Source organism: Astatotilapia calliptera, chromosome 8, assembly GCF_964374335.1.
Source record: "Astatotilapia calliptera chromosome 8, fAstCal68.1, whole genome shotgun sequence".
NCBI lineage: Eukaryota > Metazoa > Chordata > Actinopteri > Cichliformes > Cichlidae > Astatotilapia > Astatotilapia calliptera.
Genome location: NC_137429.1, coordinates 19687542 through 19714865, shown reverse-complemented (window position 1 = coordinate 19714865; position 27324 = coordinate 19687542). Strand labels below are relative to the sequence as shown.

Sequence of the window (27324 nt, the reverse complement as noted above, 5' to 3'; positions counted from 1 at the left end):
TCCTGTGGCTCTTAAGCCTCTTTTTGTATCACCGCTTAATCCACCCAGCGACAAGAGCCCTCAGCAGGCCTGTCAGCCACCCTGCAGAGTTCAGTGGAGATGAGGGCGGCAAGAGGAGGGAGAAGGGAGGGAGGCAGGAAAAGGACGAGTGAATGGTTCCTAGTGCATTTGTGATTGCGAGTGTCATGTGCTCCTAAATTCCCTGCTGTCTACCTGGTTAAGAGCTTCGTGTGCTTGCGATCACGTTCCGCTCTGTGCACGTGTGTGAGGAAATGCTTTACTAAGTGGGATGTAAGGAGTGCCTAGAGTTGGTGAGTTCACAGGGAAGCACAGGAATCTTCTCTGACACGAATATCACACTGCGCCTGGATTAGGAACGCGTTCCCAACCTCCTACTGCGGTCATGGACGTGTGTATATGCAGGCCTGTGCTCTTGCTCCTATTACGAAACAACTATTGCAACAGCTCGCACACTAATAAAGGCTTTGTTTAACAAAAAGAAAAACACCAAATAGGGGACATTCATCACGGGGAGGTTGGGGTTTTTTTTTGTTGTTTTTTTGGGGGAAATAGCCACTTCCCTTGCACTGCAGTGCATACCAGGAAGAAAGAATGCCTGCTTTGCACTGGCATGCCTCAAAGACAAAAACATAAACATGAGGGGGTGGGCATGCATATTTAATGTTTAAGTGTTAATATCTGCAGGGGGGGGGGGGGGGGGTAAGAGAAGTGCAATTCTAGTAAGTGTTTGCGAGCGGTAGAACTTAAACAAGAGAATGAGCTGTCTCCAAGCAGCAGAGCTCGATACCCCCCCCGCTCCTGCTTCCTCCGTTCACTGCAGCCCCCAGGAAACGCCTTTGTAGTTTGGCATGCTGCAGTAAAGCAGACGCTGCTAACCCTCAACTTACCCCAGTCTCAGATGAGACACCGTATATATTCTCACGCCTGTAGTGTTGAATTATTGAGTATGCTATGCCAAGTCATCTCCTCTGAAGTGAGAGATGCGGTGAAGGCATGGTGAACTTTTCAAATTATTACTGCAGCTACTGAGTGAGGAAGGCAGCGGTTTGTGAAGAGGGATGGGACCAGCAGGTGACAGCGGCTGTCGAACTAATGAGGTTTTAGGAGTTTTAGTGCGATTATGACAACATGTTACTAACCTGATGAATTGTTGTGCTGTTAGGGCAATGACATTATTTGAATGGAGCACAGAGGTTTATGTTTTTATTGCCTGCCTGTTTGGTAATGCAAAGAAGCGCCCAATTAACTGCTCCCTCCCCCACCTCTGCCTCAGTCTAACAGTGGCTCCCTCCCTGTATCTACTCAATATATCTGATTGACTGAGTAGAGCCGCTCATTATTCATGCATTCTCTATCTGGTTAATAATCTACCATTCACAGTAACACACCTATTCAGCTGAGAAGGCATGCATGCCAAATTTGCTCGTGGTTTTCTAGATAAAAATTTTATGACCTGAATGCGAAGAGATGAAAGAGCAGAATTTGTATATAGCGGAGGTGTTGCAGGGGGAGAGAGGCTGTCGAAAACTGACAGTGAAACCTATCTAGTACGTTACTGCTTTTCATCTGAAACAACTTATTTTGTGCAGAATATCTCATGACTGACTAAAATATCAGTTATATCTCCAGTGCATGAAAGCCTTCAAAGGATGATTGCAATATTGGTTCTGACACAACTGCTCTACAGTCAGAAAGAGCAACACTCCAACCACTAAAGATGTCTTCATCATGTGCTTAATACACCGTTTAGAGTTTTTAACCAACCAAAGGAAGTGTATAATAACCGATTCAGTTCGTTAAGGAATAATAATATTATTAAAAAAAAGACTATCCACACTTCAGAATGTTGTAGTGTGAATTTTACAGTTGTTTTTTAACACTGCCATCTGAATATGTGAAAGAAACTGCTTTATATTTTCCATTTTTATATCAAAAACCTCTCAGATTAATGCAGATAAAACTGCCTGAGGTGACACAAGGTGTGTTCAAAATCAGTAGAGACACACACACACACACACACACACACACACACACACACACTAGAATGAGGTGTGATTTAGCCTCATTATGTATCTTATAACCCTGCTTAATTATTGCCTGTGAGACAATGGGGATACATGTTAAGTGAAAACATTAAAAGCAGATTAAGACTTGGAATAGCCGCATTGTTGCAGTGCATCTTTTGAGATCAAAGTCAGAGCTCATTACATGCCAACAATCAGAGGGGGGAAAATGGATACGCCCACTCAGCTTTGAACCAAACCTGATATCCACTCTCTGTGCCACAGACAACTAAAATGCATTAAATGTCTAGAAATCCCAACTTGCTAATTTAAAAATAAAAACCAAATTGTATATTCCTGAATTGGTCATTCCTTCTTAATGATAGTTTCACAGGATAACCCTTAGCCACTGAGGTCGTTAGCATCATCAAATCCCAGCATGATGGTTCTGGGAAGAAAAAAAAACAACACCCATAAACTGTGTTTTTTGGTTTTGGTTTGGAGCTTGCATGCTCTCGACATGCCCGGGTTTTCCCTGTACTCGTCCAAGGTGTACCCCTGCCACCTGTCTTATGACAGCTGGGATAGCTTCCAGCCCCTGTGGCCCTTAACTGAAGATGATGAATGTATAACTAACAATGTATAAATAACAATGTAGCTTGCCATCACCAGTGTGTGAATGTGTGTGTGAATGGGTGGATGACTGGATATGTAAAGCGCTTTGGGGTCCTTAGGGACTAGTAAAGCGCTATATAAATACAGGCCATTTACCATAACTAACTGTAGCATGTAACAAGCTTACTAAATACAGCATACTTAAGTAGCTGTGCATCACCATTATCTGCACATCTGTGGGGGTGAAAACTAGGCATGCACCAAATATGAAATCCAGCAGTTCCTGACGTTTAATATAAAAATTAGACTGATCGCACATGCTTTCCTTCGTACCAAGAAAACAAAGAAATCTTTGCAATAAATGATGTTTTCAAAGCCTCTTTCAGCTCCTTGAAAATAAACTGGCACCTGACACTGGTAAAGGTGCAAAACTGACAGATGAAGGGAAACCTGACAACAACATGTGTGCAGTTCACTGCTGGTGTAATGCTAAGCATCATCCTGTTGTTCAAACTGTTTGCTATTATAATCTGACACCACTCACAAAATGTCATGCACATGCCGATTCTAAATGAAATTATTTCAAATATATTTTAGACATTCACGTATTTAAATGGATTCATACACGTTTTCACATATTCGGATATGGCAGCACACAGTTATGACACTTCTGACCCTCCTTTGCTTCCAAAACTTAAAACAGTAAAATAAATACATATTCAGATACTCGAGTTCATACATGATAATTACAAAAGCGGTGAATAGTAAAAATATCAAGAAGAGCAACTACAACATCACCATTCTCGTGCATTCAGACACTGAACATCTTCTGCTGTAAACAAAGACTGACAGCTCTGCCAATATTATACTTACATATATTTCCATTACTACTTATCACACGTAAGGACATGCAAAAACTAAATTTCATCTTGACCAAAGTGGTGGCTGGAAACTGCTGTCTTTTGTTAAACCAGCAGTTAAAAATGCTACTTGTTAATCGTCAAACTACCAGGATTTTCCTTGGAAAGTGGATGGAGAAGCACAATAAGCAGCATTGTTGTTGGCCCAATTTATTTACTCTGCCAAGTATTAACCTGCTGGAAAGCCGGGTGTACTTTGTATCACACTCCCAACTTTCCTGTGCTCTCCTCCCTTTGTGCATTCTTTTCCTTACTTTATCCCTTCCCCCTGTGCTCTGGGGCGCTGACCATCTTTTACTTTTGGTGTCAGTGAGTTCAGCTGTGGCCCCTGTGCCCTAATCGGCTGCCCCTCCAGCCATCCCAGCTTCTCTCTCTCTCCTCTTTTTTCTTTTTGCTTCTTCATGCCTTTCAGAGCACAGTCTGCTCTCTCGCTCTCAACCAGCTTAGGCCTCTCAGTCTTTGAATGGTAGCGTCTGCATTTCTACATCCCGCCTGAGTGTGTGTCCTTTAATGTGGACTTTTCTTTTTTCAGTACCCGTTTCCTTTCATTAGGCTACTATCCGTGCATGTATGGAAACAAATACACACTGGCCGAGGAGCCATTGGTCACAACTAGTACACCACCCTGCCTGTGCCAAACATACAGCATGTTTTAAAGGCGAAGACTTTCGCTTTTTTTGATAGCTAGAAGACGACCAGAGCGTAAACAGAAAATATTAACAGCACGTTGGGTTTGTGAAATGCACACACCGTGCAGATATAAGGTATGCACCTGGCAGTAACATTACATTAGATTGCACAGATCCCTGCTCCTCATCTCTATCCTCCTCCAAGCTTGCACAACTCTGGCTCCTTGCCTTGGGAGCCGTGAGATAAAGAAGTCTGTGTGCTCACACTAACAGGAGAGCGTGTACACGTGCACACAGCAGCTATCAACTGATAACAGAACAGATGGGCCTTATGAGGCCTCTTCTGCACCTGTGCAACATGGCTGTATTGATAATGGACAACCGATGCAGACACGTCAGCAAGAAGGCGATACGAGGAGCAGCAACACTCAAAAAGAAAGAAAAAAAAAAAAAACGATGACTAGATGACAAAATTTCACATTTTGTTCATAAGAGGCACATTTATCATATACGTGTAAAGGCCTGAGTTTCCATATTCTTGATTAGACAGCTCAGTGATAATGTCAGTGATAATTCTCAACATGCATTCAAAGACATCTAAAGTCAACAGAAGAAGAAGAAGAGAAAAAACAGGGGGTGTGAAATACTCAAAATGATGTGATTCATCATTTTTATCATATGAGCTATAAAAAGTTTTTTTTCTTTTTTCTTTCCAGTGGAAATCACATGAAAGCAATAAGATTGACAAATATCTTGCTTGCTTGGCAGATTCAGAGGAAGGCCGGGAGTCTCACCTTGCAACCCTCACAGGCGCTGACACCATAGTGGTACCCTGAGGACTTGTCCTGGCACACAAAGCAGGGCTTGTAGACGCGGGGTGGAGGGGGAGGCGAGGGCGGGCTTGGCACTATCTCCTCTGAGCTGGTACTCTGGGTCTCTATTGCTGTGGAGAGGAAAGAGCAACAAGAGAAAAAGGTTAGTGGACGCTGCCAGATGGAGCTCCGGCACACTAGCAATAATCAATGAGTGGGATAAACGCATAATCTCGTGTAGACACTCACACAGATCTTAAACAATCCAGTGCAAACAACATGAAGGGGGAACGCTCTCAGTTTCAAGTGTTTTCAGATCAGCCACAGGAAAGATGCCTTCAAAGAACAAACACTCTTGCACACACAGAGGGAGCACAAATGAATCCACCCCTCTACAACATTCTTATTTACAGCTGAATACGTGGTTTCTCTGCCTCTGTTTGGACATTACACAGGGGGTTACATCGCAAGCAGGGTTCAAAGGCAGGTTTTCTCCAGGCGGCCTCGAGTTGTGCCTTTTAAATTTCGTGCTCTTTTTAAGTGCTTCAAAATATAAAAAGGATTAAGGGTACACGCTGTACTAGTCAAGAGAAACAAGCTGATTCTCACCAACCAAGACAGGTCTTTGAAACTCCACTACCCCACACAAGCTTATTTAATATCACACAGGTAAACATGAGGTTAATTACTAAGTAAAGGGTGAAATGACAAACCAAAGAGCAGTAAGGTGTATCAAGTTATTCCAAAGTACATTTGGTGTCTTATTGTAGCATTTCTAAAAAAAAAAAAAAGTCCCTTCATTCTTATTTTGAAAGTTCAGTCACTTCTGACCAGCTATCTCTGGTCGGCACGCTGACCAGGTTGCTTTAGTGACCGTTATCCACAACATTTAGCTGCTTCACTGGCGCCTCGTCCAGCAGTCGGAAGTACTCCAACTCCACAGACTTGGGACTGCAGGTGGCGAAGGTAATCCTCCTTCCACATTGGTTATCAGCTGCGAGCTTGATGTGCTACTCTAAACAGAACCAGCAGCAGGTGGATAATAGATTCATGAACCACTACACCGAGCTCATTGAGGCAGGAATACAGAAACGTGGACCGAGGGCCAGTTCGGCTATAAAAGGGAGACACACTGAAGAGGCAAGACGATCGCTCTGCACCCTTATTTATTTGTCACAAAGAATAAGCACCACTTTATAAATTGCATAACTGTGTGCGGCGGAGTCTCTGTTTGAGTGAATGACACACACATACAAACAGCATGTATCCTGTCATATCATTTGTGCATGTACATGGTAAACAAAGCGACCAAGGATTATACAGAAGTAACCTCCCTTCACTGGCCTCAATGTTTTGTGTATTACAAAACACAGCGCTTCCATTAGATATAACAACACACATTCACAGCAAAGACCTTCACCCTGTAACTTATAAATGAAGCCAGAAAATAAGCCACAAACACACGAGTGATGGAGCAGACTGGAGCTTTAGAATCCCATGCTATGGCACTCAAAGCAGGTTCAGGTTCATGACATGCAGGTGTGCACCCTTTTAACCCACATTGCTCCACCCAGCATCATCAGCTTAACAGAGAGAGAGAGTGTGCGTTGGCAAGAGGCTTAGGAGTTACCAGCACCTCAGTGCTTGTGTGTAAACAAGCCGTGTACAGTATATTATCAGAGGGGGTTGGCTCAGCAACACACTCCACGTGACTACACTTCAGACAAACCCTGCGCTTGCATGGTGCCTGCACTGCACAGTGGGCAAAATAACAAAAGAATGCCTGCCTGCCTGCCTGCCCGCCCCCCACATGCACACACAACTATCCTTTTATACTGTCTCTGTGCAGGTGTCTACTTGCCAGTCTCTACGCGAACAGAGCAGATGGTGCAAGAGAAGATTATATTCAGAACAATCACAATAAATCTGACACCCTTATATGTTCCTGTTTCCTGGAAAAGGGTAACAGACACAATCACACTACACCAAAATCTAGTCCCTCCAAAGCCTGCTTGTTATCTCTGCCACCAGGAGAGAGAGAGAAAGAAAAAAACAAAACAAAAAAAAAAAAAAAACATACTGCGTGTCCGAGCAGGTTTCAGGTGTCGGAACAGCTAAGCTTCAAAGTAATAAAGCTCACTTTGCATCAGCTAACGGTGACACTTAATAAGGCCTAGCATAGCGAGAGGCGTTGTTTATGAGGCCCAGATGTCGTATGCCACTTTCGCACCGACGGCGACCTTTAAAGCTCTTGGTGTAAATTGGTCAATGTGATTTAAGGGGGGAAATATGTGGCTCAGAGGGGGGAGATAGTGGTTTTCATTATTTTTAAAAGCAAAAAAAAAAAAGTTTTATGGAGTGAGCAGAGGGGGGATATGGGGAATGAAAATGATCTTTTTGGATAATGAAGGGTGGAGATAAAAGGAGGAACAACAAATCTAGTTTTAGGGAAGAAAACTGTGTTGTTTGAGTAATAAAGCAAAAGACAAAAATACAAAACAGATGAACTGCCTACAGACATCAGCTTTACTCCTCCCTGAAGCTTCAGAGTCATCAGCAGCTGTCCAAGAGACTATTTGAAATCAAAAGAAATCTTCAATCTGACTCACGATTCCCCATTTAGTTGAACTCGTGTGATCACCCGTTTAGTTGTGCTTGGATACAAAGAACGGGACTAAAGTCAAAGCAAGAAGGTCCAGCTCCAACCTGCTTTCGATCATATTTTATTGGTAAAATTCGGACCTGAAGTGATCATTTTAAGTGACAAACACAGAAGCCTGGGAAGGATAATCAATGCCAAAATCAGCTGTATCCATCTCACACCCGCTGCTGATGGATTCACTGCCTGCAGGCATCGTAGATGGAGAGAGGGGGTGGAGGCTGTCTCACTGCGCAGCAAAGTTTACAAGATTTGCCAGATTTTAAGATGCGCGTCAAATTAAGCTTTCATTTTATCTTGATCATAACAATTCATATAAGCCAGACATGGGCACTGTAGTGGTTTAAAACATACTCTCAGACTCAAAAGTATAAAAAAGCGTGATAAAGGACACGACTGGCTTCTTGCTCAATGCGTACACACATAAAGAGCAGAGTTATCAGCTCTAGATTGATCTTTCACTTCACTTGAGCTCATTACAGAAAGCATCAAACTGGAATCTTATCCAGAGCAGCAGGTGATTTAACTGGACCAGAACCTCACCAGCATCTATCATCACTGATATCAAAGAGGTAACGTGTATGCAGAGCCTAAAGGGTACTAAGAGACGCTACAATACCCTGCCATAGCCGGTTCATCCCGGCGCCATCTGGCAAGCAATTAAAAATAAAATAAATAAATAATAAAAATCGAAAAAGAAAAAAAAAAAAAAGATGTACCACCAGACATCAGGGTAGCTTCTTTGCTCTGACTGTGAGGCCACTGAATTCACCCTCCTACGCTTCATCATGAATTAAGCTTCAGTTATCAAATATCTCGTCATTCATTTTTTTTTGGTAATACAAAGGGAACGCATCTGTTTGGTTATACAAGTTAGTGTTGTGTAATGATCACTGAAATTAATCTTGAAAGCGGAATCAGTGTCCTCATCGCCGCATCTTTAAAGATTTATGCGTCAGATGAGAAAACTCAAGCTGCAGCTCAACCATGAAAAAAATAAAATATTTGCACTAAATCGGCAGGTGGTATGGAAAGAAAAAGCACCACCCTAGACTTAACTATATTACACAAACTTCTGTTTGCACTTCAATCCAGGCATTCAATCCAATTATAAACATAACAGAGAATAGAGGGCAGGAATAATACATCCAAGAGAACATGTGTGGACATATCCAGAAAAGAAATTACAAATACAGGAGGTAATTTTGTCCGAAGGACGTGAAGGATTCAGTCTGAATGAACATGACAAGGACGACAGATTGTGGGCAGGGAGACGGCCTGCCCTTTGTTTGCATATTGCCGTTTTATTGGTGTCATTATGAGCCATCTTTGCCCATGCCACTGGGCCATGTAGTCACCACACTCATGTCAAACAAATTAAACTTAAATAGAGCAGGCCTTACATAACACCGCATCTTTTCTCATTACGGATAGAAGGGAAAAGAAAAAAAAAACATTCACAGTTTTGCGCGCTCTTCTGCGCCTCTTGATGTGGACTGATTACAGCCCTGCATTATTAGGGTGACCACAGAACTATTCATCCACATTAAAGCTGCCATCATTAGAAACACATAGACAAACAGATGTGCCACCCACAAGCACACACACACACAAAAATCACATCTATGGTTACATTTAAAGCAGGCTAAAGGGTCTCTAACGGCCATTTAAAAAAGACCCAACAGTCGAAAACAAACACACAGAATGTACACTCGCTTAATGAGAGCACCCATGGAAATCTGGGACACAGGGATAAGAGTCTGTGAGAGGGCTGGCGACTGTAATTAAATACAATGGCTGGCTTCTGGAGCCTTGTCAAGCTGAGGCATGGAGCAAAACAATGGCAGGCCTGTGGACAGCGAGGCAGAGGAGCTCAGAAGAGAGGACAGAGCTATTTAGTCCTTAAGCAGCTCTCACCCAGGGATTATTCAACACCAGCCTGCATCCAAGCTCTGATCAACACCACCCATCTTACAAGCCTGCCTTTTGTATGATCTGCAAATATCATACGCACAAGCAGTGGAAAAACTGACTCACGCTCGCCTGGAGAGCTTCCCTCAATATCCTTGAAACACGTTAACACTGGGGATGTGTGTGTCTTTTAAGGTTTCCAGATCCGAGCCCCTTCCAGAGCTAAGTCACCGCTGTTAACTTCAGCTAGAGTATCACTCCTTTAACCAAGGCAGAGCAACAAAGAGCAGACAATAACCTTAGGGGATGTCGGTAGGAGTTACTGATAAGAAATCTATTGTGCTTCGGTGGGGAACTGAAACACAAACCATATGGTTGCAACAGTTGTTAAGCAGACACAAGGGTGAATGAAAGTCTGCAGCAGCCTGGAATTTTGTCAGACGAGTCCCAGCAGCGGGAATAAGCGACACAGACTGCCAGGTGTAACCAGCGAAAACCAAACTTGACATGGCGATGACTTGGAACTGCAGAACTTCCCTTAAAGGAAGCTTTGTCTGACCGCTGACTCGTGACCGTGTCTGAGAGTTACGAACGGCGGCTACCAATGAAAAGTTTGAAGCATTCTTTGGTTAGAAATTGTAGCGAGGAGCCAAACACAAAAAGAACAGAGTTATCTAATAAAACCAATTCTGAATGACCAGTATGTCCAAGCACCTTGATTTAATTTAGTTACACATCTCCTTTGATTCCCAGACAACTCTTATACACATGTGCGTGCATGTGAATGTGCACGTACGTGCAAGCTACCCCCAGATGTCTTAATAGCTTAATGTAGTGCGGTGTTCTCGAACTCAGAGCCAAAGCATTTTTGATTTAATTAAGTTCAAGTGTGAGTGGTCTGTAATGCTGCTCTTCAAATTCACTTTGCATACATCATGAGCCACAAGTGCACTTAGAGCGAAGCCGAGGCCTCCCAGCCACATCCTCCATAAGCAATTACCGCAACACTAGACTTAAATGGACAAATATGCACGAGAATGAAATGAAATTTATTCTTATGATAAACTATCCTTAGATGTAATACTGACACAAGATAGCCTGGCTAACATCAGCACTTCAAAGGCATCAAGACCAAGAGGCATACACGCTCTCACACATACACAAACCCCACTGGCTATTATCAAGCCTCCAGACACCAGGCCGTCTCGGCCCAGTGCTGCCGAGCAGTTCTTGAGGTTCAGCTCTAGGTTAGTCCTCTGAGATTTGATTACCTTCATCCCCACTGGTTACTGGGGCCAGCTGTGAGGCATATTAATGAGATTTCACCATCATTAGGGAGAAGCTAAGTACATTAGCAGGCTGGCTGGTTGGCTGGCTGGCTGAACTGTAGTAAAGACTATTGCAGAAGAGGAAGGAGAAAAAAAAGGGATGGAGAAAGAGACAGGGCTTCATCGGGGTCCTCCACTTAGCTGAACCCTATTCAGTCAGACTATTGCGCTCTCTGGGTTCCATTAGATTATCTGGACACACAGACATGCACATGTACAGACACATGCCGGCCATCTGTACGCTACGTACGACATATAGACTTCCATTTGTGTTTCTGTACAGTGTGTGCTGGAGAAGAGACATCAGACAGACCACCATGCCACAGGCTGCTGCATTAGGACTCGCTTTGAAGTCTGCTTAAAATAATGAGGTGGGATGGCCGATGGAACAGCCCTGTGGATAGAGAAAGCCTAGGGAGTTGTAAGCCAATGTATCATGACTGTCCACAAAAACGAAAAGCAGCAACCTAAGCGCTGTAACAGAGCAGCAAGCGAGCAGAGAAGGGCATCATTCATGCACGGTGTTTGACTTTTACCAAATATTCAGACTTTATTTCTGTTTTTCAATGTAAGGAATGCGTGTAAGCATAACAGACAAAAAAAAACAAACTTACACACATATGTACAGGAATGCTTTATCAGCACTCTTCAATTACCGAAGGGGGAAATGGGACCGCTTCCTTGCTTACGGGGAAATCCTGCCATTCTCTAACAAAGCGTCATAACAGCTCTCTGCTGAAAATGGACTGGGGTTCCATTCGCCGCTTTCACACCGATTACTGAGGACACACACACACACACACACACTGACAGCTGTAAGGAGACGACCAGTAGGGTGTGTTTGTGTTCAAACACAGAGTGCGAACAGTTATTAGATGGGAGAAGGGGGAGGAAACTGGTGGCGAGGCCGACAGGCGTAAGCGAAAACACACGCTCACAAACAGGAGAGCCCGGGGAGGTTAACATCGGGCAGGAGTGGAGCGCAAAGCCTCCTCCGCTAAGTGAATTTTTCCAGTTCATCCTTGCCAAATGTGAGTCCCAGAGCTTTGAGCAGCAGTCATATTCAAATTTCTGCTTGTCAACACACAAAATAATCAACAATATATAACTGAAGTTTTCCTGGTGGAGGGCTAGCAATGGTAATCATGTCTCCACAGCTGTTTTCATACAAACTGCTGGTAACGATGGGAGAATGGGGCGAGGACACAAGCGGTCCATTCGCTTTAGCCCTCAGCAGGAGATAACCTGCTTTGGATGTGTTCACACTACAAGCATAGATAACAACAGGCTGCTGACTGTGAAATCACCTGACAATTACCTGTGCTGCCCTAAAGCAGAAAATCAGCATAATCAGACATCGCACGGACTCTGTACTGGGGGCAGTTGGTGTAAAGACCATTTAACCTGTGATCAGCCTGAGATATTGAGACATTTGCGCTCTCATGTGAAGTTCCTTCGAGCAATATCTTTCAAATCAAAATGGCTCATGATTACAGCTTAGTTTGAACAATGTGAGTGTGCCACCTAAACACGGAAAGACAAAGACTCATAGGTAAGACGAGCAGACTGCTCACAATCAGTGCTCATATGAAGCTGGGTTAGGGAGATTATTGGGGATTGCCTTACTTCCCTGGATGTGCTCCACCTAAGCTGCTGCATGTAAAACCTTCATTCTACCATCTCAACGTACAGAGAGGGGGCAGAGCGAGGTGACGAGAGGAGGACAAAGTGACAGAGGAACACGTGAAGTTACAGGACTCTGTCACTAGCGGGTCTCCAGGCTTTCTGAGCATAATAGCGACCACATATTTCCGGAGTTGTGCAACAACAACTGATTCCAAGCCCTGTTTGAAGGTCACATGATTCACATATATATTTCAAATAAAGCATCGGACATCACACTGCCCTTAATGCAAAGGAAGGGAAGCTCAAACTGACAAGTTTAGCCTGATTATATCATTTTCTGCAGCAGATGTAACATCACTTCCACTTAAGTGAGTGCACTGTGGTCTACATTTCAGGGAAATGACAGACTAGTATTTTGCAACCATTGCAGATATCCAGATTCTGCAGAGAGAGTAGAAATTGATGTGACAGCTTAAGTTTTTATTGTGCACCATGTTTTGAAGACTTCACTGACTCAAGACAAAATTGTTTTTGATGGATAACGCACCAAATTGGGGCCAAACACCCCAAGCCGCCAAAATAGTCCCATCCCATCTAGACTGCAAGAAAAACACACACGTATGTGAGTGATAAATGAGGGCCCGAGCAGAGGCCGAAGGGCAAGGCGGTTCCCGAGTAGGGAGTCTTTCTTGCCTGTTACTACGATCTCTCCTCAACACCAGGAAATGGTGATGTTTGTCTTGGACCAGGAGTGGGGAAAACAGCAGGTTGGGTTTAGCATGGGTAATTTATCTTCACACCTGGACGAGCAGGAGTGTCTGCATGCATAAATGTAACAGTGAGATGCACTTTTATTTTCTGCTTTATTAAGGGAAATAACTAACAAAAATGTAGTTAATCAAAAAGTCTTGTATGAAAAGAGCAAAAGTTAAAGGATTTTAAATTGGCGGTTGTCCCCTTTAAGGTATCCTTGTGCAGCAAACACAGCTCTCAGTGCAGATGTTATGCTTGGATCTCTCATAGGAAGTCCTATTCTGACCACCTGCTGGTGCAACTTTCACTGGATATCCTCAATATGTCTGAATGCTGCGTTAAATTTCAATTCTGAGAAGGGGACAAGACATTTTTGGTTAAATTTAAGGTAGTCAAATGTTTCTCAGATACAACAAGATGATGAAAGAAATTCACATGACACCGCCAATAATAGGGTGAATTTACGATACAGAACTTTGGGAATTTTGAAGAAAACAATGTTCCTGGTTGCACTCCTGATCTGATAAGCGTTCTTTGGAGATACAGAAGGTTCTTTCACAAAGACCGCTGCTTGTTCTGTCATTAGGTCTTAACCAGAGACCACTCATCACCAATTATGATCCTTTTCGTGACTGCATTAGCATTACAAAAAAATTCGTTTACTCCTTTACAAGTTTGGGGTCGATGAAATTGTAAATGTGCACCAGCAAATGCTCACATTTCCAGGAAGCGCTCCAGTTCTAACACTGGAAAACTATCTCTGCATTTTAAGACAACTGATGTGAAGCAGCAAATAAGTTTATATTTATAAATGCAGTCAAACTGTATCTGGCACTTATGTAAATATGGATCTGCCTCTCCAAACATGTATACTGTGTCATATTCTGTATGTGTCTCGGAGCCTGTGCGTGTGAACACCAGCATCTTCTTGTCAAGGCGAGGCCTGGTTTTTATCAGCGCAGTGGCCCCCATTATGTTCCCAAAATCCTTCTCCAAGGGGCCCAAGAAAACTTCCCACTCTGTGCTGCCAGGACTCTGAAATAACAACACGCCAGGTTTTCCTATCACAAATGGAGAACGAACTGAGAACATGTGTGGACAAACTGGATCGTGGGGGGAGGGAAAGAGCAGAGAAATGAGTGATTCAGCATATGGCAAAGGTGAGCTCTACGGGTGCTAGACTTTTTAACGGAGACTTCGTGTTAACCTCAGTAGCTGCTATGTCCCGCTGCTGCTGCTGCCACATGCTGGCTTTTGGTACAGCTAATTCTAAAACACATTTGATAAATGCAATAAAACACTCCAACATTTAGGGACCCAACTGAAAGAAAAACAAAAAGACAAACACATCAGAAGGCATCCAAAGACTGCCATCTAGCTGGAGAGAACCACAAGATCCCTGACAACAACGCTCCCTTGCAACCACGAGTGATGCGGTGTAACTCTACCCAGCAGCTGTCCATGCCTGCTGACTGACACTGGGACTATGTGAATTGGCACTCGCCCCGGGCTGACTGGAGATATCTGGCATGAGCTGATGGTGTGGGACATGGTGGTGAGCACAAGGGGGCAAAAGGCAGCCCCTGTAAGCCAGAGGATACCAGGATGTGCTCTGGAAAAGCAGCACATTTTAGTAGCCTGTCGAACTATAGTGGAGACTCCGTGATAGTGAGTGCAAGAATATAAGCTCTTGATTAGAGAGCCATTAATCCACATGATGCCCACAATGGATCTGCCATTGAACATGGAGTTACTTTAAAAAGCTGATCACACACATTTAGCAGCTGTATAGAGCTGAGTATAATGACTGACCTACATTAAGGGAGAGAAGAGGGGAGGCAGGGAAGCGGGAGGAGAGAACATCTGAAGAAAAAAGACGAGATGAGCGACAGGACCAAGGGAGGATGGTGACACGTGAGACAAACATTTCAAAAGCAGGACCCAGATAAAAGCTCCGCATGCTGGCATGTTTGCTTTTAGACGTTTAGTTCAAAGTAAGAAAAAGCAGAAGGTGTAACCACAGTGTAACCTTCCTTTGTCAGCCATTATAAAAGGGAATTTACGCAGCGTTTCTGGAGCAACATACAGCTGGGTTACTTCAGTACAACTCAAGATCAAGGTCATCATCGGATCATAACAGGAACACATGCAAGTAAAACCCCGGCCCTTTGCAAACTGCTCTTTAATGTTACCACTCTGACTTTAAAAACGACTTCATGAAACATTAAGCCTCTCTGTTACAGAGTGCCTGCATTGGTTAATTATAGAACTATGCATGAGCAGATGACTGTGTACATGTTTTTGGGCTTTTTCCCCCCTAAGACAACAAACTGTACTCATGCACACTGTGAGCCAGGAGGGTGCCAAAACAATACTAATCCTGGGCCACCCAATACAGACTCAGTGTGTGGTCTGACAAAAAAAAAAAAAAAAAAAAGCCTTGAAGGTTAGCATTTACTCATCTGGGTGATGCAGTTTTGCAGAGCCACTTAGAAAGAGTGCAACATAAGCTTCAATTCCCTCTATTCCCATAAAAGCCTCAAGGTCAGTGGCATTACAAGCAGAGTTGGAGGGTCAGGGGCCTGGAAATATTCCTGTGACCTTAAAGTAATCATGGAGAGAGACAGGTGCTGGGGAGGAAGGAACAATGGTTTAGAGAGAGGGTGAGTTTGTGAACACTGCACGTCTTTTTCGAAAATTACAGTTGAGTGATGCGAGACAGATGATTTCAGTTAGAGTGGAGATCATGAACACATTTCTGCCTTTAGCATTTAAAAACAACGACACACTAGGAAATGCTGGAAAGTGCATTTGATAAAGGAAATGAATTACGTTCACACACATTAACCGGGCCCTATTCATCTTTATTGGCAGGAGTGCCACACACATTGCCTCTCCTGGTGTTTGAAGGCCAAAAGGCCTTCATGAATACTTGTGCTCTAGTGTTTGCACTTCACTTGCTAACAGAGAGGTTATCTGCCCATTGACACTCACTAATCCAATGTGGCTGGCAGCATTCAAAGTCCTCCGTTCTTAAGCGCATATTCAACAGTGGAGGAAGCGGGTCGTAAATATGGGAGGGAGAAAAGGGCTATTTGCATTAGAGGGCTAAAGTGGACAAGGAGAGGCCTCGAAGAGGTAGATAAAAAAGGGGGGACAAGGATCAAGAGGGGGGAAAAAAGAAGAGGATCACGAGGATCTGGAGAGAAGAGAGGATCACCAGGGACAGGCTTTGTCATGTTAAATCGCTTCTCTCAGCCCATGTTCTCCCTTTCTCCTCCTCCTCTCTCTGGAGAATACAATAGTCAATCACAGGGGAATAGATTACAAGGGTCCGATCTTCTCAACTTCAGAGCAGGATAGTGACATTGGAAGTGGGCTTGAGGTCGCAAATAAGCGTGTGCAGGACTCAAGTGGGTGACAGCGTGTGCTCAGGGCGAGCAGTGACCCACAGAGCAGAAAACAGAACCCAACAAAACCTACAGAATACCTCGAGCGCACACAACTTGAGCCAATTTCAGCAGGGCCAAATTTTAAATTTACAACATTGAAATCTCTACATCTATATATGCAAAAATCCACTATTTCATTTGTGTGCTAGTTAAGTAAATGAAAAACACACTTTCTAATTTTGGCCTGTTTCAAAACAACACAGCAGAGGTCAGAAGGCAAATATTGGTTATGAGGCAATAAAAAATGCTTTAAAAAAGTGCCTCTTCATCACGCCATTTCTCCCCAAAATTAAGAATCCTTTTAGGTTTGTCACTTCATTTACTTGTCAACATGAGTTACAGGTTCTAGTTAAACCTTACATCTGCCTTCAAGCCTCAGCAGGTTAATGTGCATTCCTTTAACATAGACTGCAAACATAATGACCATGGTTCCCTTCATAAATTAGCTAAAAGTACCAATGTCAGCTTTAGAGTTAAAAGGGCATTGTGCATGTAAATGGAGGCATCTGCAAGAGTCTGGACAAGATGATGCAGCAGGCGTGCCATTATCCTGTCACTAGTCTGTTAAAGAAGTCAAAGATGCTATGACCCAAGGGCTTTTTTTTTACTAGATCGGCAAAGTGGTTAGAGTGGCCTAAAGACCCCTCGGAGACAGCTGACATATGCAGAATTGCCAGACGCAGAGGAAAACAAGCTAAATGCAATTTAGTGCGGCTGCCCATCCTTCATATACAGAGATTTGGAGCCTATATCATTGCCTGACGAGGCCGCACATTTGACAGAGCCATTCTGCATAAAGCAATGCGAGTAAATCCAAAGACGAGAATAGCAGCTTATAACAAAAGTTCCCCTAAAGGCTGCACAGCCAGCCAAATCTTCTCCTGCTCATGCCCCCTAATGATGAGTGATGACAGGCGTTTTATTCAAATGTCTGGTGCACAGTGTCGGTGGGGCTCCTCGGCGAAGATGTGGGCAGAGTGAGGGGTAAAACTGGGAGGCAGCAGGAGGCACATTCAATTGCATTTGATGTCAGTGCCATCGCAATAAAAAACAAAAAACCCAAAAGCAGAGGTGCATGTCAATAGCGCTGGGACATTAGGTTTGCTCTGTGTTTAGGACAAATGGCTGCTGACAGCAGGCAGAGTCATTAAGGGAGTGCAGTGGGATGTTACTAGAATTTAATGGAGGACATGTTTAGCTTCCTCGGGTATGGGTCGTGCTCTTCCCTTCTCTTCCCCTCTCTGTGGGTGCTGTCTCTGTCTCTGCAGACACTAATTTCCTGCATGGATCCCTGACCTTTCAATATAACCTGGGGGAACCATTTGATCACAGCACAGACACACATAAACCACACACCATTTCCTGTGATATGGCTGCCCACCAGTCAGTGGGACTGTTTTTTGTCAGACGACATTGCCTCTTAGAAATGGAAGCCTTTATCATAGAACATCAAGTAACTACATCTTCCTCAACTTCCCTTTTTTCCTTCTTTTTTTTAAGAAACAGTAACAAAACTGAAACTGACTTTCAAAAAAAACAATCTAGTTTATAAGTTTTGTGAGGTCGCCATTATTGTCAAACTAGTTTAAAAGTGAAAACATGAGTACAGTTGTGCTCCAAGCCAAGCGCTTGGATTAGCCTGGTGTTAAAGCTTCCACCTCTCCCTCCTGTCCTTCCCCCCCCCCAGGGTTCAGTTAACCCCAGCTGGCCTTTGCCGATTCAACTGCTGCTTCTGCCAGCCCTGTGACCTGGGCTTCATTATGACCCTCGGGGGCAACTGGGTCTCGTTTTGCTGCGACCCAGTTCCACTGCAATAGCAATGTATGCCACTCCCAGTTAACTCTGTCCATTAAGCTAAGTGGGGCCCGTCAATTATTCAACAGTTTCCAATGTATAATTAAAGAGATAAGGTGTACTGTCATGAATAGCGGCGCACGCAGGTGAGGAAAGACAGCAGTACTTTTAATTCAGCGTTCTTTGTTATCATATATCTGAATGGCAAATTTTTTTCCAATGTGATGAGAGGGATGTTCAGAGAAACAATAATGTTAATCAGTAATAAAAAGCAGCAGCAGGGTGTTTCATAATCATTAGATAAAAGACAGGCGAGAGGACAAAATGAGGAAGTGGAGAATTAGGGGAAGTGGTTTAGCATAGGGATGATGAGAAGATGAGAGCTGCATAGAAAGAAAAAGATTCACGGCCCGAAGGATGAGTAGAACATACTGTGTGTTTATTCTTATGCTTTAAAAAGAAAAAAACAAAACAAAATCAACTCATTTATAAATCACACTGAACTCAAACGAGAGTGAGTGCAGAGAGAAAATTAGGCCATAGTTTTAAAAGCAAGAGAAAGCAGATTTACAGAGCTGCCCGCCCGCCCACCCTCCCCCCCTGCTGTGTAGGTGTGCGTCCTGGGGGAGCCCGTGATGTTAATACAGTTATTAAGCCTCTCCACTGAAGCCTGCTCCACCTCCTCTACCCCGAGCATCAAGGAGTTCTCTCTGCCTGCCAGGCAACGGGCAAGCTTGCCTCTTCCACAATGAGATCAAACAGACCCAAGTAGGCCAGCTCAGGGGAAGCCTGTGATGAAGCGTCCCACTGAGCAGCGAGGGCAGGTGGGGTTGGGTATGTCAAGCCCAAGGAGAATCCCAGCAGGCTTTAGGAGAAGGGGTGGGGGTTAGACTTTAACCTTGCGATAGCTCCTCCTTCACTTCTTCTTCTCTTTAAAGTCAGCTGACCAAGATTCCCATGCACCTCTTCTTGGAGTTGGGGATTACAGCCATGAAAGGTTTTAGTGAATGTATATGAGAGCTGACTTTTTCTCTCGTTAGCTTCAAGGATATGTGCAGCCATCAAGGAGGTTTGCAGGTTGATAAGACGTGCACGGCGTACAGCCAGGAAAGCCCCCCCCCCTCTCTCTCACAACCTAACTGGTTACCCCTGCAGCAGGGTGTAGGTGTGTGTCTAATCGCTGCGTTACTGCGTTATAATTCAGACAGGACAGGGAAGATTAGTGTTGCCACTCCTGCCTGTAGCCAAAGGGAGCAAATTTGGACAAACATCTAGACAGCGTGCAAAAGTTGTTTTTCTAAAGTACTAGCAGGTTTTTTATTAACATTTTATTTTCCACTTATCTGCAGCAGTTTTTAACAGGAATATAAATGAAATGGCTAAGTTTTGACAAACATTGTGACAATGCTGGCCAACTGGCTCGCACACATTAGGAAGATCACAGGAGGGCGTTTTGTGTCATGATGACACTTGAAACTAAATGAAAGGAAAGAAAGTTAGTGACTAAAGAGATGGGCAAGATAAGGCGTAATGTGCTGTAACGTGGTAAATAGGACGGGGATATAGGTCATTCTGTACCAGACTCAGTTCCCCAACACTGGCCTGTTGGCAGCTAATGGATGCAGGCCAAGTCTCTATCAGTCGCACTAGAACACTAATAATATGAGTCACCGTGCCAAGAATCTCCCCTTCTCTTTCCCTCTCCCAGTTTTATCCCTTTACTCGTTTGCCCCTCTTCCTCCTTTGCCATTTGTTCTCTGCTGCTTTTTGTTCAGAAGGAGAAAAGGCCAAAAATCCAGAGACCAAAAAAATGACATTAAACCCCCTGAAAGGCTCCACAGAGATTACTGTTTGAAAATGCCAGCCCCTGCCCACCTCCCCCTCCTTTTCCCTGCGCCTGAGATCTCTTTTTCCTCCCTCCCCTTACCTCCATCTCAATTTCTTTCAGCTGAGAGGTGCTGACAGCCCAGACACAATAATCTGGCTCTATTGTGGAACTGCCACAGTGGCAGCAGCGCTGTGCAAAGGTTTCCCACGTATGGCGCGAGGGCAAAGCGGGGTGTCACGTCACGGCGGTGCCACTGAACAGTGCCGCTACAAGGGGGTGGGGGGACTGGTAACTACTTGCAACAGAGCACCATGCAGAGCTGCTTGACAACTCCAGTTCAAAATGTTGTCACCTTTTCCATTAGTCAGCTCCGGGGCTCAAGCAGAGACCAAGAGGAGGGGAAGGGCTATCTAAAATCAGAAGTGTAGGAGCTCCTTGGCAAAGCACAAAGAGGACTTCTCTTTGATCACAATGCTATCACTGGGAGCACAGAAAAGATTATTTGAAGGTTGTTAGACTATGGTCAAAACAAAGCAAAAGTCCAACACTGGAACACCAACTGAATTATTTAGTGAGCTCCATCATATCTTTGGGCAAACCTAGTGGAGCAAATGTATTTCTTCATACACTTTTCTCCGTTTCCTTCATCTTTTCAGCCAACTATAAAAAGCCTTCTACAGGTTACTGTTAAAAATCTCATGGAATAACAGAATGCACCCTCTGAGCTGCATGGCTGCATATTTCCCCGTAAGCCCAGCCTTAAACTGAAAGGATATCCATGAAAACAGGACTATTTTTTTGAAGAAAAAAAAAATAAGGAAAGGATAAGGAAAAGAGAATCATTTGTGTCTGATTTTTAACCAGAGAAGAGAGTGCGTGTCATCCTGAGGGTTGTTGACTTAACTCCACTCACAGCAAAATGAACAAGCAGCAAGGAATTCCGGCACATTATTTTTCCCCGGAAAAGAAAGGACCTCGGCATCTGACATAACCATTTAATTAACATGATATGGGCCTAGAAACGCTCTCTCCTTACTATCAGCCAGGGTACATCAATAACAATAGCCCAGATAAGAGAGAGCAGGTCACAGCAAAGGTTAGACGTATCTTTAAAAAGACAATACCACCTCCCTTTTGAGAACACAGCAACTCCACTCGTAACAAACAGGATCGAGTTGTTTCAGTCTGCACTCGTCACCTTTCATAACCCGCACTGGTTTGGAGCTGCTCAGCTAGGATGCATCTCTTGGCTCACAGAGAGCACAAACATATCAAACGTGGTTACGGGGGAACAAGTGGCATGTAACCCGAGCCCGTCTGCCCCCTTCAGTCGGACATGCTGTCCTATCCATCACTATCCAGCTCTATACTCTTCCTTCCCACCTCGACCACACTGCTGGCAGTCTATTTCATCCTGGTCCCAGGTGGGTCTTTAAGAGTCAAATGTCAGAGGCCGAGCTGCAGCCAGACACATAATGAATATGAAGCGATTCAGAGGGGCTGTGGGAAAGAGAGGAGACTGGTGTCCAGACAGTCCTGAGTCATGCTGAGCAGACCTTTGGCTGGGATGATATGAGAGAGAACCACAGAGGAAATGCTACGCAACATGGACATCTGATGTTATTTAGAAAGGTGCTTTCATAAATCAAGACAAGACATATGAACAGGTCTCATCTTCCTCCGACTCTGTATGTTCCTGCGGGGCTTGTTAGAAACGGAGATAGCAGGTTAAATATAAACCAGAAAACAGACTCCAGTTATTAACTACAATGAGATCATCAGAAACACCGAGACCGTTTGCTATGTTAGGAGCTGGCCTGCTGGCTTAATAAAAGCATAGTTGAAACCAAGGGGATTTTGTTTTGATGTGCACAAAATAACTGCGGAACATTTTGTGATGGGATCACACCTGCTGAGATGCGTTCTCAGACCAAATATTTTATATTGACAGCCCAAATGAGGATGAGGATGGGTCACCTGAGGATTTATGAAATAGATTACAAATTAAAAACAATGTGGGACGGCGGTGTAAAGCTATCATTCCCACACCCTTTACACACTGCACTTGTGGGTCGGATCGCACAGGTGTTTGAACTTGACCTTCATTCTAATCTCAAATACACATGTGCAAAGTTTCACGGCTGCATATTGCACAGTTGAAATGCTACAGTGTTGAGAAACTCTGCCCACAGACTGAAGGGACATGTGAACACCTGCCCTATAAAAACAGCCTTTAAAAGGCAGTCTCTGCTACAGCAGGTGTCACCGGGGAGCACACAGACTCACTAGGTGAAAACAATGGCAGTCATGCTGTTGCAGCTGATAAATAAGGGCAGGTTTGATTCAGGACTCCGTGCTGATTTTTTTCCCCCCTTGCATTCAACGCAAACACGAGCTGTGACAGAGCATTCGTTTTCAGTTAACAACACCAACTGAGACGGCAGCAACACGGTGCTATTTTTTTGTCCCGCTCGTGTGAAAGTGCCAGGCTTTTGTATTTTTAGCACACTAACCTCTAACCTATTTCCCCCCCCTCTCGCTGTCCCGCTCTCAAAATAGGCGGGCATTCCACTGCGGTGCATGTGCAAGTGTGCGTTTGTGTGTGAACTACTTGAGGTGTGCACGGTTGTCATCCATGTGATGCTAACACAGATCCCCAGAGGCAAAAACTGAGGATGAGTGTGCTGGTGGGAAGCAAGCAGTCCTGTGCTCTGGCCTGGAGCTAGTGGCCTGAGAGAGCCTGGCTGACTGCACAAGAGAGGCAGAGGCATGTAGCGGTCCTCTGCAACTGATGAAACAAGGCAACATTCCATGTAATCACTCTATATATAGAGGATGCTGAAAAAAAAGAAGGTTGGAGGGCAGGAAATCTTGTAAAATATGAGGAAAAATTAGGGCAGGGAAGCATTAAAGATTAATCGCCACACTGACTGCCCGGCTCAGGCTTGCCATGCGGAGAATGCCACCACGAGATGGGAAACAGGGAGGAAGATAAAGTGTGAGAAAGGACACACTTTAGGAATGAAAATGCCTCGCAGATGAATTCTGGGATGATAAATGTCCGTGGTTCAATACCCTGATGAATTTATGTGTGTTCCATTGTGGGAGGGTGGGGATAAAACATGGAGATGGGGAAGAGATGGGAAGCGCAGGGAGAGAGAGGGGAAGAGGGAGACAGTGCCGGTGAGCTAGCCATGCAGAGCACATTGCGAACAAGTCATCTGTAGAGATAAGTAAAGAAGTGATTACAACAGGCCCAGCTCAATTTCTGACAGTTGACGCTTGACTGCCCCTGAAGAGCAGAATTGATTTAAATGAAGAAGCAATGAATATTTTAGAGGGCAGAATCCCCCTTTAACCTGAACAGTTTTGATGTCCCTCCCAGCCCCGTGCGTGTGTGTAACGGTGCTGACACCAGGGAGAATGTAATTATTGATAGCGAGATTACAGCCCTGTTGTCGCAACGGCTGCAATCAGCTGCCTCCTTTAAGCCCTGATGAATCAATGACACTGCCTGGATCTTTTCTGTCTGCACTGCTTTGTTCATCAAAGTCAGCTTTGCAGTGTACACCAACCCTTGTTTGGGGATTTAGCGGCAAACCAAACTGGTGTACAGTACACTCTGACTTTTGCCTCCGGCTAATTCTCTCCGCAAACAAGCTGAGGCCCATCAGTTGGTTTGAGCGTGCGTTCATGTGTGCACAAAGGAAAAGAAAAAATGAAATGCCCAGACAAGAATATGCTGAACCCGTGATGTACTCGATATGCAATAGCAAGGCATTACGTCGCGCCACCTGCAAGACAACATCAAAGTTGCGAGCCAGCTATAGCAGTGTTTGGAAGTAAAAAGCCGGTTATTCTGCCACTCTGTTCAAGGTGAGGGACCACACCCAGTCATTACACTTTGTGGAGTGACTGAGCCAACGGGCATTTAAACAAACAAAAACACGCATCTTTGTTGCTCTTGGTAAACTTACTGCAGCGACTGTTGTAAGTAACTGTTGAATTGCATTAAAAGGGCAACGACTGCTCCACAGGTAGGTGGCAAGGTGCCGTTTTTGGGAGCAAGTGATGGCAGGTTGTGAAATGCTGCCCTGCAGCCTTTCCCAGGAGAATGGCAGGAGCAATGCTGAACTCCGGTCACTCCTCTGCCATTGCAAACATACCTTGATGACACAATTTGTTATTGATGTTACCCTGAAGGTGAGAGCAAGCGTATTCCAGTGGACAATCAGATTGCACTCTTTCACCCACACACATCTCCCCGCTCTGTGATGTCCCAGGCATGCAGGCTACTAAATCGCAATCACCTTTGGTTGATCGGGTTTAGATAGATGTGGCAAAATGAGGAGACTGCCTAACGCTTTCCTTCTCCAGAAGAACAGATGACCTTGTCTCAGAGCTGTGCATCATTTCTGCCAGTCCCATCAAGTCCGGACCAATAAAGCCCCACAATAAAATCCTGATGTTCATGATGGCACCAAGACACATTTGTGTTCAAGCAAAAAACATAAGACTCAGGGACCCCACAGTCGCATAAAGGACATGGTCATTCAGGAATACTAAGGCCTGGAATTTGCATTCCTGCCTTATATAAACAGTCACAAGCTGTAATGTTATTAAAGTAGCTTTGCCAAGAAATCCTTGATTGTTCCAAGAAAATAAAATTTGTACTTTATGATCTTCCCCTTGTAGGATAGAACCCCCCCCACACACACACTTCTGTGCCAGAAACCGACAGTACTCTAGCCAGTTCTGCTTAGTGACCCGACTCACCGTTTATTTTCTGTTGTTCATGTTTTTCCAGTTTCTAGCATGCACTATAAAAAAAAAAATGCACATAGAAAGAAAAGGTGCAGGAAGTGATATTTGCATTTCTTTCGTAAGGCTGACACAATCTGTTCTCCTGCACAAAGTCCAAACACATCACCCACTTTCCGTGTTTCAGTGTTGCTTCACAACACAAACAATTACGGGTGCTTTTTGTGGTGCTGTCTGATACTGCAGACTCAGAAAAAACTAAATGGACTTGCCTGTAAATCTGAAACTTAAAAAAATGCAAATTCAAAAAACTGCTCTTACAGCCAGAAAAAAAAAAAAGGGGGGGGACAAGGACTTAAGGACTAAATATCAAACAACTCAGATTAAGACACATACTGTTCATGTAAGCGCACTTTCATCATCTTTCATCATCAGAAGACAAACATGACAAAGAATGCTTTGCTCTCCATCTCACATATGCTCTATGCAGTGACTGATTCTTTTACACTATAGACAGCCTGAGAAAAATATACCCCAAAGAGCAAGACGCCCATGGGCTGCAGAGCATTTGAGCCTACCGTGCAATCCCCCCTTTCCACCATATCCCCAGTTTTTAGTGTGTGACAGTCATGTGAACAAAGCCGCGTGCATTCTTTCGTGCATGAGCCTATAACCGCTGTAAGGATTCTGACTGTGACTCAGTGAAAAATCAAGTGGATTTAATCTGCAAGGCCACACACTTTTCACCTGAGCCATTCAGAGCCTTCTTCCAAGTAGAACCAAAATACAAACAGCACACAATGCCTATGACTGGGCAACCTGGTGATAAACAGAGGCTACATGTAAACAGTCAAACCTCTTAATACACACCATCTTTTAAGAACTCGTTTTACAGGCTCATAGTGTGCTGGATTATATCAACTGATGTAAAATGGAAACATAATCTTTCTCATATTGCACCTTTCAGTCTCTTTAAGGATCCCCTCGGGAAAAGACCAGTCTCCTATGATTAGTTAGCTAGCCTGGCAAAAGAGCACTGAACATTGGTTATGTATCATAACCTCTACTCTACGAATGCTGTTGTAGGCCTTAACCCTTTATCATCAAAGTATCATACTTGCTGTGTAATTCTGACTGTAAAATGACAAAATAATGCTCATCTTTCTTTTCTCTCTAGCCCAAAATGATTGAGGGGATATGAAAATCTAGGCAGGGCTGGTTTTTCTGTCTGTATTCAAAAAGCAGTACTTACAACTGAATTGTGTTACCGTGATACACCGAATATCCCGGCAAAACCTGACTTCTCTTCTTTCCAAAAATCATTAATATTGTCTCTAGAACAAACAGTTATAGAGATGTGATCATCTGTCATTTAACTATAGCATTACAGATTCAAAACAGCCATGTCTAATGAAGTGCATGAAGGGGCTCCAACAGATGAATAACAATGGAAGAAGCTGCTGATTCCATGACTTAAGCTAGACAGGTATAATTCAAATACATATTGGTGATACAAGTAAGAAAATGAGGAGTAAATCTGAATGTCAGTAAATCCAAGCTGAGCAACAGCAAGTCCTGTACGACTTAATTACACCCCATTGGTGTGTGCTTTGGACTTTATAACGTTTAAATGCACAAAAGAAGCAATTTGAAGGAATATCACTATCACTAATATCACTAAAGGGAAGGGAGTAGGCTCAAAAGCATAATATGGCCTTGTTAAAGAACCAATAATACTGGGATGAAGCACCCATATGATGTGGATTTATACCCACTCACTTAGTGGGTCCAGAAGGCCGTTTTAGGCTAGATTCACTTTAGCAAAGATGTCACTGAGTGCATGCTTAGAGCCAGAAAGCTCTTCTGTGAAGCCTGTAATGAATAGTTAGATCCAATGTGGAGGGGTTGAAAAAACAGAGGACCAAAAAAGAAAAGCACAGAGGGGGTAAAAAGAAAAAAAAAATGGTAAGACCTACCAGGAAAAGTGCAGAGGAACATACCATGACACTACTCTCTGTGAACTTCAAAAAACAAAAAAGCAAACAGATGTTTATGGGATTGTCTTGTGATTTTTTTGAATCTGGCTCATTTGGATTCCTGCGTGAGAGCGGGGAGTGACGAGGAAATCTCGCGCTGTTGTCTGGGTTGTTTTCTAGCCCTATGATCCAATAAGCCTCTGAGCCACGTGATGACACTTACGGATGTTGCGCCT

At 44.0% G+C, this 27324-nt stretch overlaps 1 protein-coding gene across 2 annotated transcripts in view; it reads right to left on the bottom strand.

Moving 5' to 3' along the window:
- Positions 1 to 27324, bottom strand: part of raraa (retinoic acid receptor, alpha a) — a 139558-nt gene that overhangs the window by 8966 nt on the left and 103268 nt on the right. For both annotated transcript variants that reach the window (XM_080305183.1, XM_026178895.2), the window contains one exon: positions 4983 to 5131. In XM_080305183.1, coding sequence (XP_080161309.1) covers positions 4983 to 5131 — 149 coding nt within the window. The remainder of the gene's footprint in view (positions 1 to 4982; positions 5132 to 27324) is intronic.